The following is a 15,774-nucleotide window of genomic DNA, read 5'->3' as shown; positions in this document are numbered from 1 at the left end:
ATCTTCATCTTGTGTGGTTAAAATAGATGTCAAGAAGCCTCTTGAGAAATGGGCCAAATGGACATTCACGTGGGTGAGTTGTGCCAGCTAAATAGCAGTCCTGGTCGAGTTGCTGCAATGAGGACTTGGCTTAAAGTGAGAATTTGAAAAACACGTGGCAATTTGGCAACAGCTATGAAAATTACAGCTGCGGGTATTGTTTAACCTAATAATTCTGCTTCTAGGAATTTATCCTATGAATTCACACACATGAAAAATATGGCATATGTTCATTGCTTGCAATAGCATAATATTGTCAACAGCCTGATACATATTGACAAGAAGAGATATCTTATTTGGTATCTCTTGGTTCCTGTCTGTATTAGTCAGCTTGGGCTGCCATAACAAAATACCATAGACCAAGTAGCAATTAAACAACAGAAATTTAGTCTCACAGTTTGGAGACTGGAAATCAGGGTGCCAACATTTTTGGGTTCTGCTAGTGATCTCTTCCTGGCTAGCACATGGCTGTCTTCTCACTGTGTCTTTACATCAGGACAGTGGGGGGGGGGAGGGAGGGAGGGGGGAGAGAGAGTAGAGTGTTTACAAGTAAACTCTGATGTCTCCTCTTATAAGGGCACTAACCCCATCATGAGGATCCCACTCCTCGTGACCTCATCTAACCCCAATTACTTCCCAAAGGCCCCATCTCCAAATACCCTCATGCTGAGGGCTGGGGCTTCAACATATAAATTTGGGGGAATCACAAACATTTGGTTCATAACACTGTCTTTACAGATTAACTGCCTTTCTGAGTTTAGGTGATTTACATAGCTTTCCAAGCCTATGTAAAAACATGTTAATACTATATTCTTTGCAGAGCTTTTTTTGGCACTTAGAGCCAATTTATACAAAGCATCTATCTCATATCTGGCTCATCAAAGCAGATTTTTTTTTTAAATAGGTATTTTCATTTTGTGATAATTATTATTATTGTTATATAGAGGAATGGCATGAGCACTTTCTTTATAGAGAGTTTGCATTATAGGTCATTTGAATGTCAGATTAATTTGGCTGGGGTATAGGGTAGAGATAATATCAGTTAAAACCATAAGTTACGGCTGGCCCATATTTATGAAGGCTTTGAGTGCTAAATAAGAAATCTAGCTTTCCTTCTTTAGGGAATGGGAAACCATTGAAGGTAGGAGTGTGTGTGTGTGTGTGTTTTCAGCTAGAGAGAGACATGATTACACAGTACTTAATGAACATTCCTATAAAATTAGTATGAAACTACTATTTTAAGGATGGATCGGAAGGAGAAAGACTGAAAGCATCAGGTAGAGTTGGGGGTTATTGAAAGAGTCCAGGTTTTGAACACTGACAATCTAAACTAGAGTTTGTGGCAGTGAAAATAGAAAGTATGTGTGAAAGAGTTCTTTAGAAATAATTCAACAGGATTTGATGACTACCTGAATGTTGGGAGTAGAGAAGAGAGTAAAGTCCAAGATGACTCTGGGGTTTTATGTTTGTCTCACTGGGAGAATAGTGTACCGTTTTTAGAAATATGAAAGATACTGGGTACAGGACAATTAATTGGAAAAACTTGTGCAGTAAGTCAGTGGTGGGTCTTAGCTTTGATCCCATAACTTTCTGGTTCTGAAGATGGTTTCCCTCCTGCTGTATCATTCTGCCTGATTTTGTAGGCCAGGGATTCATTGTACATTTATAGATGTTTTAGTTGTTCTTCTGAAAACCAGAGTCTGGTTTTATTCAGGTGTGGGCAGACACCCAGACATGAAAATGATTGTCATGAAGGAAGAAGTTTATACTCACCAATCCCTAGAAACGGAAGACACAGCAAGCCACCTGGGCCACATGGGGAGGTACTCAGGTCACCTGAAGGCAGAAGGTATGAGGGCAGAGTATGGGTTTTCGTGGGAAGGAACAGGAGAGGTGTGGTAGGCACACTTGAGCAGGCTTACGATGGAGAGTTTGAATAACCTGGTGGACTCTGGGCTATGGGATGGTCTCTGGCTGACCGGCACCTGGCCCTGAGGTGATCAGGGCGAGGTAGTATTGCCTCTGTAGTGTAAAAGCCAGAGAGAGAGGGGGTGGTTCAGAGAATTGGCTCTGAACTGTTTGGTTTGTAGATCAAAGGCGTGCTCAACAGGAAACCATCTGCTCTACCTGCCAATTGACTAGCTAGCCCTGGGAGGGCAGTCTCACCAGGATCATCAAGACCCCCCCAGCGTCAAAGCATTATAAAATGCAGAAAAGTTTGAAATGATGAACGCATTTGTATATATGAAATAAAACCCATGTGGAGGGCTTCCCTGGTGGCGCAGTGGTTGAGAGTCCGCTTGCCGATGCAGGGGACGTGGGTTCGTGCCCAGGTCCGGGAAGATCCCACATGCCACGGAGCGGCTGGGCCCGTGAGCCATGGCCGCTGAGTCTGCGCGTCTGGAGCCTGTGCTCCGTCCGCAACGGGAGAGGCCACAACAGCGAGAGGTCCGTGTACAGCAAAAAAAACCAAAACAAACAAACAAAAAAACCCATGTGGATATTATTCACTTGGAGCAAATATTTGCATTACAAACTGATTATTTTCACTGCTTGGTGAAAATTAACAGTGATGATTCTTTGGACTCCTCTGAGGGTGATTTTTGTCATTACTTTTAGCTCATGGAAATTAACTATTACTTTTCTCTTTTGCCTGCTGAAAGCTTTATATTCAGTGATATATGTTCAAGAAATGCTAGTGACCATCTTGTGAGTTGTATCTGTGAAATAATATAACTATTTAAAAAATAAACCTACTGGAACTTACATATTCAGATGGAGATTCTCTCTCTCAAAGGTATCTTCTGGGAACTATGCATTTGTTCCAACCATGCTGTCATGGCTCTTTTTTGTTGTTTTTGTTTTTTGTTGGGTTGTTTTCCTTTTGGAATTTCCTTCAGGGCCTGTAGCATATGCTTAGGAATATCTTCAGTGGTACCATATTTTTTCATCCCTTGAGGGTGCTTTGGTTTTTGGAAATAACCAAATGCACATTAAATGGAGTGAAAGATTGAGTTGATGACAGGATTTAAAAAGAAAAAAAAAAAAACAACATCTGGTGGGAAGATAGTCAGTCATGGGACTGATTTTCCCAGGCAGGCTTCAGACTGGCCCTAACCACAACTCTTGAGAGGGAGAGGGGTGGTCCTCTACTAGCTGGAGCATCAGCCACTCACTTGAAATAAGGGCTCCTGAGCTCTGAAGAGACAGGGCTGGTTTTTGATGAGTGGGTTTAGATATACTTGTTTGAAAACTGGCCTCTTTTGTGCATAAGGAAGGGAAGTATCTGAAGAAAATAAAAACGGGGGTGGAAAAAAACTAAATAAGGTTGCAGTTGTAGGTCATCTTATAAAAAAAGCAAAAAGGAAAGAAAATTAATACAGAAGAATTATTAGTATGTGAAACTATTGGATTTTGTTTTTTCTCCAAATTAAAGGTCCCACGGACAGCTGGGCAGGTATTAAATGGTAAAGTACATAAGGCAGACATAAGCCAAAATGGCAGCCCTGGGGTTGTGTGTGTGTTTCTATGTGTGTTTGTATGGTGTGCAATTTCTAGACTCTAAGTAAATCTTTCTCAGAAATACAGGATTTTCAGCAGACTAAGCTTACATGCTTTTTCTTCCTTCATCTTCTGTTGTCCAAAATGTATAACTTAACTCCTTCATCCTTCAGTTTTGATATTGTTCTAGAACACATTCGGCAATTTTATAACTCTTCTTTGCTCTCATACTTGTTTGTATAAAATTTGATTTGGGCCCTTTGCGTTGTATTTTTAAATTATTTACTTGAAGACTTTTTCTGGTCTTAGTGTGTTTACTCTGAAAGGGCAGGAACTCTGTTTCTTATTTTAGAGCAGTATCGGGTTCAGAGAAAGTTCTCATGGATACTGAGTGAAGGGCTGGATTTGGAAATGGGCCTTGAAATGAGTAGCTTTTGATCAGAAAACATCTCTAGAGCAGTACAGTTCCTTGGGAGGCCTGAGGCTGACTGGTGGTCCAACTTGGTTTATGAGATTTGGAGAACACAGAGGAAGTGAGTATTTAGAGAACTCTTTGCAGAGGCACAGTGGAGAAAGCTCAGTTTCTTCCCCCACAGATCATGCGCAGGACATGCTGAGTTTTAGGTCAGCCTTTGATGCTCCAGCCGCTTGCAGCTGGCTTCTCACCGCACACCCACCCACTGCTCCAGTGGTCAGCCAAGCTCAGATTATATGGATGGCTTTAAATTTTAGTTCAAGTAAGACACAATTAGGGAGGTAAATCTTCTGGGAAAAAATTGTATGGTGTATTTACAAAGTTTTATTTATTTATTTATTTATTTACTTTGAATTATTTAGATACTGTTTACCTTCATTAGTGAAGGTTAGGTTCTTTAAAAATAAAAGATTTACATTGTGATTACAGTGACTACCTGGTATTTGTCACTTGAGAGCCTAAATGGAATACCTCCTTATTAAGATAAAATGGATAGGGCTTCCCTGGTGGCGCAGTGGTTGAGAGTCCACCTGCCGATGTAGGGGACGCGGGTTTGAGCCCCGGTCCGGGAAGATCCCACATGCCGCGGAGCGGCTGGGCCCGTGAGCCATGGCCGCTGAGCCTGCGTGTCCGGAGCCTGTGCTCCGCGACTGGAGAGGTCACAACAGTGAGAGGCCCGTGTACTGCAGAAAAAAAAATGGATATAAACACAGATGTTAATGGCAGTGTTCTCTCCTTTATTAAAGCCGTGACATTGATAGGTCGTTGCTTATATAAAAATTTTTGTGGAAAAGTTGTAGATGGTTGGGATATTTTAAGGTGTTCTATAATCAAAGCAAGAGATGGATTTCTTTCTGTGGAGTGTGGTGAAGAGAAAGAACAAAACCATTTATCGTAATTGTGGTAATCAGAAGATTTATCCTAAGTCTGCACTCACAAAAAGCTGCGTTGTTACTCTCATCGTTAATGCTCAGGTGGTCATTTTCTACAGTAGCTGTCCTTGATATCCAGAATTTTATAGCTTGGTCTGGGTCTTGAAAACCAAAAGATTAGCTGGCAGAAACCATCCTCACTGATCTATTTGCACTTAGACTTTGTAGCTGCACTAATTGGGTTTTCTCTTGTGTAAGTAACAAACAGCATAACTTGAGTTAAGGCAAGGCTGTCATTTAACATAGTTTCATGTAGTCTGTTATTTCTATGGGGCTGAATAGACTTTCATAAAGGATCTTAAAGACTTCTCTGAAACGAATTGCTGTTGACATCATAAAGGACTAAAGTCATGACACTTAGTAACTATGAATGTCACGTGGATCCTCTAATAATATAACGCAATATATATATATTTTTTCTACATTTAGTTCTCTTGCAACTGGCAGGCGATGCTTTACCAAATGACATGACCCTGGCTCTTGCTTATCTCCTTGCCTTACCACAGGTGAGTTCACCCTGACCAAGAAAGAAGGGCTTAAAAAGGAATAAACTAAAAGTCTTTACTGGGGGTTTTCACCAGTAAATTGTTTATTATATGTTTCACTTCCTTCTGGTTGTTCTTGCAAGATGGAAGGTCAGTATCCGGAAAGTAAATTCTACAATGTTAGCTGAAATGTTGATTTTAAAATCTACTTTCATGTGCATAGGATCTGCCTTATAATGTCTTCTGAATTTTAACGTAGTCATATTAAGATGAGCTTGAGCTTGAGTTGATATGATAGAAGCTTTGAACCAAAATTCTGGAGTAAGGACTAGAAATGTAATGGTTTATGATGGTTGTGCTAATTTCCTTTCAGCTGAGCTGTTTCTCTTGTGCTCCCTTCTAGGTGTTAGACGCTAACAGGTGCTTTGAAAAGCAATCCCACTCTGCTCTCTCTCTCCAGCTGGCAGCCTATTACTATAGCCTACAGATCTACACCCGGTTGGCTCCGTGTTTCAGGGACAAGTGCCATCCTCTTTACAGGGTGAGTCCTCATGGTTTCTTCTTTGTTAATGAGCAGGGTTAAGCTTTTCTAAAGTAGTTAAAACACGTTTACCTCTTTGGAGGGACTGATGCACTTTGTATTCAGAGTGCTTTGTATTCCCAGTGGCTGACAGCCTTTGCCTTTTCTGTGTTATACGTAGTTGCTTTTCCAGAAATTAATAAGAAGTAGAGTTTCTAATATTTATTGTGAATGCTGATTCATCCCCTAACTTTCCTGTCATTTATTTTATTTAACAGCGTTCTTAAGAAAGGCTAAAGGAGAGGAGAAATGGAGAGTTGGCTTTTTAACTCACTTCCCCAGAGGAAGATGGCTCTGTCTAATTTAGGACAGTAGGCAATGTAGTTCTTTGAACGGTGCTGCACTTTTATTTATTTTTAAGCCAGAGAGATATGAGAGTAGTAATTATGCAGATGCAATGTTGAGACACACTATGCCTACTTGCCACCAAGCTTCTGACACTTTTATTTAACTTTATTGTTAATTTCTGAGTGAGAGCACCTAAGCGTGGCCTCAAGTTACATGTGCCTTCTTTTGTGGACCCGGAAGTGTTCCAGATGCTGCTGGAAAATGGAAGCCTTCTAGGTTGACTTGTATACACCACCTTTAATCATCAGTGTTTGGAAATTAGTTCCTCTTTATACTGGACATTTTAAGAGAATTACCACTTTAAGAGTAGGTAAGCAAATAGATCAGACTTTCAAATCCACTCTGTGTACAAATCCAAGGTTCAGTTTTTACTGAGGCAGAATTCTTTCTCCCCGACCCACAGTAGACTATAAAGAAACAATTTCACACGAGTATTAAAGTTCTAGCTGCCTCTGCCATCCAAAACATATCTAAGAACCTTTAAGTATGTGAAAACATTCCATTCGTGGCAAAATCTATGGCTTTCATTCATCAGTTTTTATTTAAAAAGAGGAAGGTGGGTGGGGGAACCCTGTGCCACGCAGGTTGCTCTCCCAAGGGCATCATCATTGTCAGTGGGTATTGTTCTCAGGAATAGGTATATTAGGATGAAACTGGCCAAGAAAAGGACTGTTTCTTTTTTTTTTTAGCCAGTTGATATATTACTTTATTTTGGAAATTTTGAACTTATTTTTTTGTTTTCGATAGCTACTGCTGCTTTGTACAGTACTTTTATCCTATACTCTAGTAATTTTCCTTTGTTTTGCTTTTATATCACAGGTATGTTTTTATGTGAAATAAGGAATTGACCTACTGTGTTATGAATTGAGGGCAAGAAGTGATTATATACATGGAAGTGTGGCAGGTTTATTTCTGGAATAGTGTACTTACTTAATGTCTTTCTTATTCCATTCAATTGGATGGCTGGCAAAGAGTATTCATGGCGTTTGCTGGTGTCTGCTTTTAAATGTCTTTATCTTTTCAGTAGTACATACACAAGTGCTGGATAATTGGCTCAGGACTCCCATGTAGTATGTACTATTTCCATGTGTGTAATCTGTATGAAGGTCACACTGCGTGCCCAACACTGTGTTCCACCTTTCACGAATACAGAGGATTGCAAGGCCACTCGGTCAGCTGGTCTAGCCCTAAACCCCGCCCCAAGCACCTTATGTGTGCCTTGGCCTCTGAGCGAGTCTTGAGATGAGAAGGTGATTATGGCTGTCTGACCTCAGTGAACTCACCACTTACCATAAATCCATGAGAGACAGTTACGTAAAGGTGGATTAGAGGAGCTGCAGGCGAGAGGACTGGAAACCCTCACCAGATAGACCACATGTTCAGACAGAAGCCAAAGAGCTGGCTGCAGAGCCACATTTTGGCCTGATCTTCGGCTTCATTACCTAAAAACTTAAAGTAATCCTCTTGAAGGGAAATTCTAGTACAGTCTGTATTTTTCCTGTTTTCCCCGATAGTAAATTACTTTGAACCAAAAATTAAAAGTCCCAAATCCTGAACTGTCTTTGAGAGAGGTAAGGTAGGAGAAAACCATTAAATTCCATCCCGGCTTTTATATCTGGCAGTCACTGTTCCCTACTTCAGATACTGAAGTCACTCTGTAAGAAGCCTCACTTAAGATTTCTGTGACTAAAGCGTGCAGAGAGAGGAAGTAGAACACTGAAAGGTGAGGGTCAGGGGCTTCCCTGGTGGCGCAGTGGTTGAGAGTCTGCCTGCCGATGCAGGGGACACGGGTTCGTGCCCCGGTCCAGGAAGATCCCACATGCCGCGGAGCGGCTGGGCCCGTGAGCCATGGCCGCTGAGCCTGCGCGTCCAGAGCCTGTGCTCCGCAACGGGAGAGGCCACAACAGTGAGGGGGCCCGCGTACAGAAAAAAAAAAAAAGATGAGGGTTAGAAGTCAAGGTGTGTCCATCTTGGTTTCTTCTGTAGTCCCCACGGAAGGTATGAGTGTTTTAGTTTCAGGTCTTATATTTTGCACATCCTTTCATGGATCCAGCATTTATTGACTGTCTGCTGTGAAGGACATAGAGCCTGGTGTTATAGTGTGAAGAATAATGAGGGCTTCCCTGGTGGTGCAGTGGTTGAGAGTCCGCCTGCCGATGCAGGGGACACGGGTTCGTGCCCCGGTCCAGGAAGATCCCACATGCCGCGGAGCCGCTGGGCCTGTGAGCCATGGCTGCTGAGCCTGCGCGTCCAGAGCCTGTGCTCCGCAACGGGAGAGGCCACAACAGTGAGAGGCCCGCACACCACAAAAAAAAAAAAAAAAAAAAAGAATAATGAAACCTGATTCTTGCCCTTTTCTACCCTTTACACCAATTTCTGCTTCTTCCTTTCATCTTATGTCAACCCACCATCACTGCTCTTTAGCTCTTAGTCTTGTTCCTGTCACCGTTTTCCTGTCAAACTGCCCTTTCCTTTGAAGATGTCCCTTGGAGGTCTCCTGCCTCACCCTAGGCCTTGGCCTCAGATTCCTGGTTGTTGGAATGCTCACCCACCCTGTGACGTGGTTCCTGACACCTGTAGCCGTTCCCTTTCTAGGCCCAGTAGTGTAAGGCAGCTGCTGGTCAGGGTCACTGTTTCGGGAAGCAGCATTAAAGCCTAGTGCAAATAGAAGCCAGCAAGGTTCATGTGGCCCAGTGGTGATGCCTCAACACATGATTTCTAACTTCTCAGCTGCTCCAGAGAGAAAGAGACGTGCCCTCTGATGGCGTTAAGATGGCACACGGCTAGGTCACAAGCCAGCTAATTCTCCAGAGACTTCTTGGCAACTCTGTGGAAAGCATTTGGTTGTTAGTCTGAAGGGTGAGATGAAGAGTGAAAAATGCAATCAGACATTACTGTCTCTTCCTTTTTGTTGCTTTTGCATCTTTTCCCAAGCGTCTGTCTGAGAAGTCTTTCCAAAATGGAGGTCTGGTCATCCTCCCTTGCGTCTACAATCCTTCAGTGATTTCCTGTTGCCCTAGCAAGGTGGTCCGGCCTCTGTCTGTTTCTGCAACTTCATGTTCCTTCACTCCAGCCATACCAAGCTGCTTAAATTTCTCAACCAGCCCGTGTGTTCTCTGTTCTTTGCATTCAGTATGTTGTACTCTTTTGCCTATACTGTTTCCCCAGCATTTCTTTGCTTAGCACTTGGTTCAGGTCTTACCTCACCAAGGCATGGTTCCTACCACTTGCCACCATTCTGTTGTGCTCCCAAGCTGTGTTGGATGCTCCTCTGTGCACGTTTTTACTGCCCTTTACGTACCTCATAACGTTTATACTCCATTACTTTGAATTTATCTACTTTCAGCTCACTAGAAAATGAGCTATTTGAGATCAGTGTCTGTGTTGTATTTATTGTTTTCCTCATTGCTTAGAGCAGGACCTGACATATCAAGGGTAGTAAACAAATGTTCCCTGGGTGGATTACTGAAAATGAATAATTCTTCAGTACATATGAAATAATTGAATTATGTGTGTGTTTATCACATATTTGTCAGATGACTACTCATGCCAGGGAGTATTCTAGATTCTGGGGAGATAGTCGTGAGCAAAGTATATGTAAAAACCGTTGCCCTTTTCAGATTTACATTCCACTGAGGAAGGAGCACCATAAACAAAATAAGTAAATAAAATGTATACTTTATTAGATTATGATAAAAGCTTTGAAAACAAGAAGAAAGTTATGGACTGTGTGTGTAGAATACAATTTAAACAGGCACAGGAAAGACCTCAATTGAGTAATGAAAATGATGAGCATAGCACCAGAAAGTTGGAGGGGAAGAATGTTCCAGATGGATGGGTGGAATCTGTAACAGAGGAATTGAGGTATCCCTGTCCCATCATATGTACTGTGGTGTTTTTCCACAAAATATTTAAGACAGTATTAAAATGTCACGCTATCAAATTCAAGGCTCGGAAGTGTTGCCGGACTGCAGAGGAAAAGCATAGAAATAGAGTCTGTGACCAGACTTCATTGTGACCGGGTGGGGTCTCTTCTCTCTGGCTGGGAAGGTGTCAGCAGGGGTGTGACGGGGGCTTGTGAACGACAGTTGTCAGGGGACAGTAGGAAGGTCAGACTAACTCTGGGAAGGCATTGGCTGTCTTAATACCTTTCCCATTCCTTCCCGCTTGATCTGTCGAGCAGCCTCATGTTGCAGAAAGTAAGACACAGAGAAATGCGGTTACTTGCTCAGGGTTGCTCTGGGAGAAGGTGACAGCTGTCACTTAGAGCTCCTGACCCCAGTCTTTACCTGCCTTTTACTTGGATGTGCTGCCGCCCTAGCTTTGTTTCGGAAGCAGCGTGTCACTGTGTTTCGGACCTGAGAGATCTCTGGCCCACAGTTCCTAACGGGTCATTCCCAGGAGGATGTTTTCACGTGCTCTGCGGTGGCTACCAGCTAAAATCTCTACTCCTGTGTATGACGGGGAAGCCCCTCAGAGGACTGGCGGCTGTTCCTCGCCCCGCCAGCCATGATTCTGACACTAGCTCGTTTGAAGTCTATGCTCCAGCTGTTCAGAATGTATATTTCTCTTAATTTAACATCCATTCCCGCACCTCCGTGCCTGTGCAGCTGTGATTCTCCTGCCTGAAATACCTCCTTCTTCTTCTTCCCACTCTCAATAGGTAAGTCTGAGCTCAAAAGAGCCTCCTGTGTGAAGCCTTCTCTGCTGCCTCAGCACATACTGGCCTGAAATAATTTTTTTTTCATTTATATCTTACCTTTATAATTATTGTAAATGCATCTTTTAAAAAAATTGTAGTATAGTTAATTTCCGTCTCTCATGGCTCTCCTCCAGACACCCACTGGAGTGGTTCTTTTAGGCTATGGTAGCTGATGCACGTCTGTCTTCTCGCCACGTGGTAATCTTGTCGAGGACAGGAATCCCATCTTCGCTGAATCCCCAGGGCTTCACCCACTGTAGTTACTCAGTGACTGTTTATTGGCATGTGAATAAGTTGAGGAATCATTCCAGCTGCTGTGGTTCGGACAACCTTCAGTTTTACAGTTTCAAGTCCTGACCCCTCACGGATGGGCACGTTAGCTGGATGTTTTAAGTATGTTTGCGTTGTCCACTGACTACCTAATGACTCATTAGTTGAGTCTTTTCAGCATCTCCGCCTGTATAAAACGGCCCTGCTGGATTTGGAATTAGATGTGACAAACTCCTGATGAATCATCCTGGAAACTGAAATCAAAGTGGTTTCAATTTGTTGTCCACACACAATAACACTCTGTGAAGCTTAGCTTCCCCTTGATTGTCAGTTCAGCCCGTTTCTATTTTCACATTTTCTCTTTCCACTCCCTGTAGTTCTGAGCTGCTAGAATGATAACTTAGGTAGATTACTAGGTTTGAATAAAAGTACTGATAATAATTTGTGGTGTTATTTCTGATAAAAAGCATGTGCATCTTGACGGGAAGCACATCCCGAGTCTGCCACACCCGGCAGCAAACCTGAATGAGCTTTGGAGCAGCCCACTGGGCGTTCATGTTTCTTTTTAGAGACCTGTAATGATGATTGGCAAATGGTCACTTGCAGAGAATTTTCTCTTCTAGTATTTGTCCTAATTAACTTTTTCTGTTAATGCACACATGACAGAAAACCTCAAATGGTGAAAATAGGATAAAACAAAAAATATTTCCCTTTTGTCTACTTCCAGAAATAGTTTATGGATATGTGTATTTATATAATAACTTTTTATGCAAATATGAGTAAACTATACACATTTTTCTGTACCTTAATTTTTTTCATTTATATCTTACCTTTGTAATTACTATAAATGCATCTTTTTTAAAAAATTGAAGTATAGTTAATTTACAGTGTTGTGTTAGTTTCTGGTGTACACAACGTGATTCAGTTATACATACATACATATACATACGTAAATATTCTTGTTCATATTCTTTTCCATCATAGGTTATTACAAGATACTGAATATAGTTCCCTGTGCTATACAGTAGGACCTTGTTGTTTATCATTTTATATATAGTAGTTTGTTTCTGCTAATCCCAAACTCCTAATTTATCCCTCCCCACGTAAATGCATCTTGAAGTGTGATTTCTCTATCATTCTTTTTAAAAAGTTTCAGAAAATAAAATCAGTTAAAAATGGAAACGTGTCTTTTAGTTTTATATGCTAGAGAAGCAAACCCAGCAGGGGATGAAATTCAAAACTTTATGGTAAACTATTTCTAAAATGTGTTTTCTTAAGCTACTAATTGAATATACCAAGTAGAAAATTATTTCAAGCAAATAACAACCCTAGAGGGGAAACATACCACCTGTTCAAAACTTTCCAAACAATATTACCAAGAAATGGAGACTATTAAGCCTGAATGGATTTATTACTTCTTCTAGTAACTAGTAGATGAAGTCATCCAGCATTTTGGTGTCATAAATATTTATGTGCATTTTGTTTTTACAGGGACTTGACCATATTCTTTAAAGAAATCGTATTTTTTTCACCCCATAGAAGAACTGCATTGCCAAATTTGGGGGAAAAAATTAGAGTAATTTAACTCTCTACACTTTTTAAATTTTTGATGCCTTTTTATGTTTTCAGTTTTTGCAGTATCTTTTTAATTTTTAATTTTATTTATTTATTTATTTATTTATCTATTTATTTATTTATTTATGGCTGTGTTGGGTCTTCATTTCTGTGTGAGGGCTTTCTCTAGTTGCGGCAAGGGGGGGCCACTTCATCACGGTGCGCAGGCCTCTCACTATCGTGGCCTCTCTTATTGCAGAGCACAGGCTCCAGACGCGCAGGCTCAGTAATTGTGGCTCCTGGGCCTAGTTGCTCCGCGGCATGTGGGATCTTCCCAGACCAGGGCTTAAACCCGTGTCCCCTGCATTGGCAGGTAGACTCTCAACCACTGCGCCACCAGGGAAGCCCCTGCAGTATCTTTTTGATACCGAATATGGGAGATTCTGAAGCTACCCATAAAGTCCTTCAAAAGTTTCTTAGAGGCCGGGAGCTTTCATACCCATGGATCATATCATTGAAATTAGGTGGGAAAGAGAGGAAGAGAAGTTTGAATATACTCTGCACACAGAAATTCGTGACTTCAGGTGTGAGGCTGGGTGTGGAGCATTGAGGGAGCCCCGCTGGCAGGATAGGGAGGAAGGGCTGATGGAGTGGGGTGCCCACGAGGCCAGAGGCCCGGGGGCTGGACTCACTTCCTTGCTGAAGGACCCCAGCTCAGGATGCCTGCCATGCAGGTTGGCATCTGTAAAACAGCGACAACAGTCTTCTGTGCCCATCACTGGGTTGGTATGAGGGTCAAATGGAAATCATGCGAAAGTGCTTTAGAAACTTTAATGCAGTACACTTGTGCCTTTAATGAATGAATGTATGAAATGAAGTGTTGGGCTGAGTAGAGGATGCTTTGGGATACTTTTAGAGAAATTGTGAGAAGCTCAGGGGAAGAACTATTACTAAAATTTAAATCATACACTGGAAGTAATCCTGACCAGTAAAGTTCCTGAAGGAGGGCGTAGAAACTAGTAGTGATGATGGTAAGACGAGAAATTTGCATGGAAAGCCGGAACTTACAACATGCCCATCCATCTACTCTCATTCAGTCTCTGTGAAGAGTCTATCGGAGAGAAATTGCCTCAATTTTAATAATGGAAAACCTGACGCTCAGGAAGGAGGAACCAGCAATCCACGTTCTTTGATGCCAATTCCTATGTTTTTTCCTCATAGCTAATGTTCTTTGTTTTGGGAAGATTTTGAAAGAATTAGTATTATGTTTTACCCAATAAATCAAAGTATTGAAAATATTCCTACACATTTAACAAATGTTTGATCCATAGCCTTGAAGACCTATCATCAAGGAATTAATAGAATGCCCCCTTTCACCACCTTATTAGGATGGAAATTTAAAAGGAGGTATATTTATATCAAGAGGTTGAACAGAAAATGATATTCTAAATTCTTTCTGTTCTACATCTCTCTCCGTTATTCTTAGAGAAGACAGAATGCTTGGAAACACAGCTCAAACCAGGATCTCCAGTTGAGCACCTACCATGGTGTGTCCTCTGTGACCATTTGTATTTACACATGTGTGTATATGTGTAAAAGGGATGAGAGGGAGAATGTGTGTGTTAAAAAAATAGGTCAGTCCTGATGTAATATAGAATGACAGCATGAAGTCCATCATTGAAAATGGATCATCTGTAAAGGAACTCAGATGCCAAATCTCATTTACATTTGGTGGGAGCTCTGTGTACATTGATCTTATCAAGATTCTTATAATTTTAAGAGCTACCCCTCCCTGCACAGCAAAGATAAAAGGCTGGTTCTTGGGCGACATTATGCCTGGGAGTCATGTCCTGCCCTGCCACCTACCCTGAATGGCCTTAGTAAAGCTACTCGCCTCCTTCCCCATCTTAAAGAGGATGGTACTAGTGGACTCTGGTCCCCCACGATTGGTAGTATTAAATGAGATTCAGTTCATGTATATTTAGCACTGTGTCTGTTCCATACCGAAGACTGAGATATTAGGTATTTGTTCTTAAATATTTCTTGGAAAAGTGAACACATTTGATGCACAGAGAATGTGAAGTAAAGATTATTCAGAGGGGCTAGACAGTTTCTACTTAGTAAAGGAGAAGGTATGAAAGTTGTTTAAACTGTGTAGGGACCTACTGGTTATAATTTGTTGGTCTGAAATTGTATTTTTTTTCTTTTTTTTTTTTTTTTGCGGTACGCGGGCCTCTCACTGTTGTGGCCTCTCCCGCTGCAGAGCATAGGCTCCAGACGTGCAGGCTCAGCAGCCATGGCTCACGGGCCCAGCCGCTCCATGGCATGTGGATCTTCCCGGACCAGGGCACGAACCCGTGTCCCCTGCATCAGCAGGTGGACTCTCAACCACTGCGCCACCAGGGAAGCCCTGAAATTGTATTTTTAACAAAGAACTCTGTTCTGATGTTTAGTGGAGGCCTCAATGAGATGAGATGTAGAAGTTCCCCAGTTCCACACCTGGAGAGATTTGCAAGGTTTTATTTTATTTTCATGATTGAATTCTTATACATTCATAGGATTTTAGCCTTAGAAAGGTGATCCTCTTGTGACACTCCTTTGTTCTACATCTAAAGAAACTGAGCCCCAGAAGAGTCAGGAGTGTCCACTGCTCCCTCTAAGGAGTTTCCAGCCTTCTTGTTTGTGTTTCTATAATGGTTCTTATATTCAGGTGCCTTCTGTGAGTTGTTTATGTGTACATCTTTGACAGTCACTAGTTTTAGTTTCTTGGGAGTAAGCTCTGGGCCCAATTTGCTTTCATATAATAAGAGAAAAAGACATTTTAAAATATTTTCTTTGTGCCTCCCAACAAACCACGAGGATGGTGTGCTTGTTGACTCTCTTATAGA

General features: G+C 41.8%; 1 protein-coding gene across 2 annotated transcripts in view; it reads left to right on the top strand.

Moving 5' to 3' along the window:
• Nucleotides 1-15,774, top strand: part of NBAS (NBAS subunit of NRZ tethering complex) — a 340,305-nt gene that overhangs the window by 210,770 nt on the left and 113,761 nt on the right. For both annotated transcript variants that reach the window (XM_082642209.1, XM_082642208.1), the window contains 2 exons: nt 5,377-5,453; nt 5,836-5,973. In XM_082642209.1, coding sequence (XP_082498335.1) covers nt 5,377-5,453; nt 5,836-5,973 — 215 coding nt within the window. The remainder of the gene's footprint in view (nt 1-5,376; nt 5,454-5,835; nt 5,974-15,774) is intronic.

The sequence above is a fragment of the Mesoplodon mirus genome (genome assembly GCF_964341445.2).
Source record: "Mesoplodon mirus genome assembly, chromosome: 14".
Classification (NCBI taxonomy): domain Eukaryota; kingdom Metazoa; phylum Chordata; class Mammalia; order Artiodactyla; family Ziphiidae; genus Mesoplodon; species Mesoplodon mirus.
Note: the sequence above shows the minus strand (reverse complement) of the source record. Positions and strands in the feature narration are given on the sequence as shown.